The sequence below is a fragment of the Grus americana genome, chromosome 2, assembly GCF_028858705.1.
Source record: "Grus americana isolate bGruAme1 chromosome 2, bGruAme1.mat, whole genome shotgun sequence".
Lineage (NCBI taxonomy): Eukaryota > Metazoa > Chordata > Aves > Gruiformes > Gruidae > Grus > Grus americana.
In genome coordinates, this window is record NC_072853.1 from 985,130 (window position 1) to 990,064 (window position 4,935).

The window sequence follows — 4,935 nt, forward strand, 5'->3', positions numbered from 1 at the left end:
CATCCCCATCCCCATCCCATCCCCATCCCATCCCCATCCCCATCCCATCCCATCCCATCCCCATCCCCATCCCATCCCCATCCCATCCCATCCCCATCCCCATCCCATCCCCATCCCATCCCATCCCCATCCCATCCCCATCCCATCCCATCCCCATCCCATCCCCATCCCCATCCCATCCCATCCCATCCCCATCCCCATCCCATCCCCATCCCATCCCATCCCCATCCCCATCCCATCCCCATCCCCATCCCCATCCCATCCCATCCCCATCCCATCCCATCCCATCCCCATCCCCATCCCATCCCATCCCATCCCCATCCCCATCCCATCCCCATCCCATCCCATCCCCATCCCCATCCCCATCCCATCCCATCCCATCCCATCCCATCCCCATCCCATCCCATCCCATCCCCATCCCCATCCCATCCCCATCCCATCCCATCCCATCCCCATCCCATCCCCATCCCCATCCCATCCCCATCCCATCCCATCCCATCCCCATCCCATCCCATCCCCATCCCATCCCCATCCCATCCCATCCCCATCCCATCCCATCCCCATCCCCATCCCATCCCATCCCATCCCATCCCCATCCCATCCCCATCCCATCCCATCCCCATCCCATCCCATCCCATCCCCATCCCATCCCCATCCCCATCCCATCCCCATCCCATCCCATCCCATCCCCATCCCATCCCATCCCCATCCCATCCCCATCCCATCCCATCCCCATCCCATCCCATCCCATCCCATCCCCATCCCATCCCCATCCCATCCCATCCCCATCCCATCCCCATCCCATCCCATCCCCATCCCATCCCATCCCCATCCCATCCCATCCCCATCCCCATCCCATCCCATCCCATCCCATCCCCATCCCATCCCCATCCCCATCCCATCCCCATCCCATCCCATCCCATCCCCATCCCATCCCATCCCCATCCCATCCCCATCCCATCCCATCCCCATCCCATCCCATCCCCATCCCATCCCATCCCCATCCCCATCCCATCCCATCCCCATCCCATCCCATCCCCATCCCCATCCCATCCCATCCCATCCCCATCCCATCCCATCCCCATCCCATCCCCATCCCATCCCATCCCCATCCCATCCCATCCCATCCCATCCCATCCCATCCCCATCCCATCCCCATCCCATCCCATCCCATCCCCATCCCATCCCCATCCCATCCCCATCCCATCCCCATCCCATCCCCATCCCATCCCCATCCCATCCCATCCCATCCCCATCCCATCCCATCCCCATCCCCATCCCATCCCCATCCCCATCCCATCCCACCCCACCCCACCCCACCCCCTCCCCTCCCCTCCCCACCCCGCCCCTCCCCGCCCCCTCCCGTTAAATGCCCCCCGCCCCCCTCCCCCCCGGCCATGCCTCCCTTCCCCCCGGGCTCCCGGGGCCGCCCCCAGCGGTACCGCCGGCACCCCAAGCCGCCCTACTCCTACCTGGCGCTCATCGCCCTCGTCATCCGCGCCGCCCCCGGCCGCCGCCTCAAGCTCGCCCAGGTACCGGGACCCCCCCGGACCCCCGGGACCCCCCCGGGAACCCCCGGGAACCCACGGGAACCCACGGGACCCCCCCGGCCCCGCCATCCACCTCCGGGATCCATCCCGCAGCTCCGGGACCCCCCCAGCCCCCTCCCCGGGATTCTCCCCCCCGGCCCCCCCCGGCCCCCCCTCCCCGCCATCCGCTCCCCGGGAGCCCCCCGGGACCCCCCCCACCCCCCCCGGCAGCCCGCACCCGCCTACGGCACCCCGGGACCCCTCGCTCGAAGCCCCCCGGGACATCACCCCCCACCCCCCGGCATCCCCCTCCCGGGACCCCCCCGGACCCCCCGGGACCCCCCTGCCCCGTTCCCGCCCCCCCACGGTGCCCCCCGGTCCCCAATCTCGCCCCCCGCCCGCCCCGTCGGGGCTGAGCCGCGTCCGCCGGGTTTGGGGGGGGGCATCGGGTTTTGGGGGGGGGCACCGGGATTTGGGGGGGGCGGCAGCAGGATTTGGGGGGGGGGCACCGGGATTTGGGGGGAGACCGGGTTTTGGGGGGGAACCCGGTTGGGGGGGACCGGGTTTGGGGGGGAAACCGGGATTTTTGGGGGAGGAAACCAGGACTTTGGGGGGGGGGGCACCGGGTTTTTTTTCGGGGGGGGGGGCACCGGGACTGGGGAGGTGCCCGGATTTTGGGGGGGGGCACTGGTTTGGGGGGGGCGGGCTCCATCCCCGGGGGGTCGGGCCGGCTCCAGCGCTTATGCAGATCCCCCCTGGGGGGGGGGGGCCAGGACTCGCGGCGCCGGGGGGTCTGTCGCCTCTGTCGCCTCTGTCGCCTCTGTCGCCTCTATCGGGTCGGCTCCCCTCCCCCCTACCCCCACTGTGGGGGGGGGGGGAGGTCAGTGGGGGTGTTTTGGGGGTGCCCCCCCCCCCAGACTGCCGTGCCCCCCCAGATCATCCAGGCCATCAGCAGCCTCTTCCCCTTCTTCGGGGGGGGCTACCAGGGCTGGAAGGACTCCGTGCGCCACAACCTCTCGTCCAACCCCTGCTTCGCCAAGGTGGGGGGCACGGGGGGGCAGCATGGGGGGGCTGGGGGTTGGGGGGGCTCTGGGGTGTGGGGGGGCTCTGGGGGTTGGGGGGCAGCTGGAGGGGGGGGGTTGGGGGGGCTCTGGGGGTTGGGGGGGCAGCTGGGGTGGGGGGAAGGGGGGGCACGGGTTGGGGGGGGCCGGGGGCTGAGCTGGGGGGGGCTCACTTGGGGGGGGGGGCTGCAGGGTTGGGGTTGGGGTCTTGGGGTGCGGTGGGGGGGGGTCATCCCATTCTGGGGGTGCGGTGGGGGGGGGTCCTGTTCCGTAGGGTCTGAGGGTGCCATTGCTGGGGGTGCAGCTGGGGGGGGTCCCACTCTGGGGGGGTTGGGAGTCCCGGTTTTGGGGTGCAGCTGGGGGGGGTCCCATTCTTAGGGGTACGGGGGGGCCCTTGGGATGAGACAAGGGGGGGTGCAGCAGGATGGGGAGGAGGAATCTTAGGGTGACCCTGGAGGGGTCCCCACTTTTTTTTTTTTTTTTTTGGGGGTGTCTGTGAGCCTGTGCCCCCCCCCGCAGGTGCTGAAGGACCCGGCCAAGCCCAAGGCCAAGGGCAACTACTGGACGGTGGACGTGAGCCGCATCCCCCCCGCCGCCCTCAGGCTGCAGAACACGGCGGTGGCGCGGGGGGGGGGGGCGGCCGCTTTCGCCCGGGATTTGACCCCCTTCGTCCTTCGGGGTCACCCCTACAGTTGCGGGGTCCCCGACCCCCCCCCCCAGCCCCCCCGGCCCCTCCCATCGTCGCGGCGGTACCAGTTTCTCCATCGCTTCCCTGCTCAGGGACGTCCCGGAGGAAGGGGGGGGACGCCCGTCGGATAAATCGGGGACCCCCCCGTCGGCACACGAGGACCCCCCCCCGGCCGGCTTGTGGGGGTCCGCACCCGTCCTTCGCCTCGCCGCCCCCCCGGCACCCCCTTGGCTGCCCCCTCCCCCGGGTCCCCCCCATGTTGTGCAGTCAGGGGGGTCCGGTGTCCCCAACTCTGACCCTGGGGGGGGTCCCCGCGCCCCCCCCCCAACCTGGGGGCAGCTGCCCACCTCCTACAGCACCGCCGTGGCCCCCAACGCCGTGGCCCCCCCGAGCGGCCCCCCCTTCCTCGCCCTGCGTTGGGGGGTGCTGCCCCATGGCCCCCCGCCACCCCCCGGGCCCGACCCCGAGTCCGAGGGGGGGGCGCAGGCCATGGCCCCCCCCAACAAGAGCATCTTCGACGTCTGGCTGAGCCACCCCGGGGACATCGTGCACCCCGCGCTCCGGGGCTAGCACCCCTCCCCGAGACTGGGGGGGGGGTCAGGGACCCCCGGGGGGGCACCCCACAACCCGGCTGGGACCCCCCCCCCTGCACCCAGTTGGACCCCTCCCCCCCACAGCCATTCGGGCCCCCCAGCACCCATAGGTGACCCCGTCCCTGTGTCCCCCCCCCCGTCTCCCCCCCACCCTTTGACCCCCCCCCCGTGTCCCCCCCCCCCACCCCGAGATGGGACCCAATAAAGAGCAGATGTGACGGCAGTGGGTGCTGTGTGTTGGGGGGGGCAGGGAGGGGGGGCAGGGTGGGGGGGCAGGGTGCCCGCCAGCGCCAGCCGCTCTGCAAAGCCCATGTTGGGGGGGGGGGGAGACCCCCACTGCCCTGGGACACCCTGTGCCCCCCGCTCCTGCCCTGCCACGTGCCCTGCACCCCTGTACCCCCCATCCCCTGTGCCCCCCACCCATCCCGTGTCCCCCATCTCCTGTGCCCCCCATCCCCTGCACCCCTGTACCCCCATCCCCTGTACCCCCATCCCCTGTGCCCCCCCATCCTCTGTACCCCCCCATCCTCTGTACCCCCATCTCCTGTACCCCCATCCCCTGTGCCCCCCATCTCCTGTGCCCCCTCACCCATCCCCTGCCCCCCTGTACCCCCCATCCCCTGTGCCCCCCATCTCCTGTGCCCCCTCACCCATCCCCTGCACCCCTGTACCCCCCATCCCCTGTGCCCCCAATCCCCTGTGCCCCCAATCCCCTGCACCCCTGTACCCCCCATCCCCTGTGCCCCCCACCCATCCCGTGTCCCCCATCTCCTGTGCCCCCATCCCCTGCACCCCTGTACCCCCATCCCCTGTGCCCCCCATCCCCTGTGCCCCCCATCCCCTGCACCCCTGTACCCCCATCCCCTGTGCCCCCATCCCCTGTGCCCCCCATCCCCTGTACCCCCCCATCCCCTGCACCCCTGTGCCCCCATCCCCTGTGCCCCCCATCTCCTGTGCCCCCCATCCCCTGTGCCCCCCATCTCCTGTGCCCCCATCCCCTGTGCCCCCCATCCCCTGCACCCCTGTACCCCCCCATCCCCTGTGCCCCCATCCCCTGTGCCCCC

At 71.4% G+C, this 4,935-nt stretch overlaps 1 protein-coding gene across 1 annotated transcript in view; it reads left to right on the forward strand.

Moving 5' to 3' along the window:
• The window catches only part of FOXH1 (forkhead box H1), an 8,785-nt gene extending 4,937 nt beyond the window's left edge, over nt 1–3,848 (forward strand). The window contains exons 3-6 of the mRNA XM_054818590.1: nt 1,437–1,532; nt 2,465–2,569; nt 3,110–3,289; nt 3,546–3,848. Of these exons, the coding sequence (XP_054674565.1) occupies nt 1,437–1,532; nt 2,465–2,569; nt 3,110–3,289; nt 3,546–3,848 (684 nt within the window). The remainder of the gene's footprint in view (nt 1–1,436; nt 1,533–2,464; nt 2,570–3,109; nt 3,290–3,545) is intronic.
• Nucleotides 3,849–4,935: the final 1,087 nt, after the last annotated feature.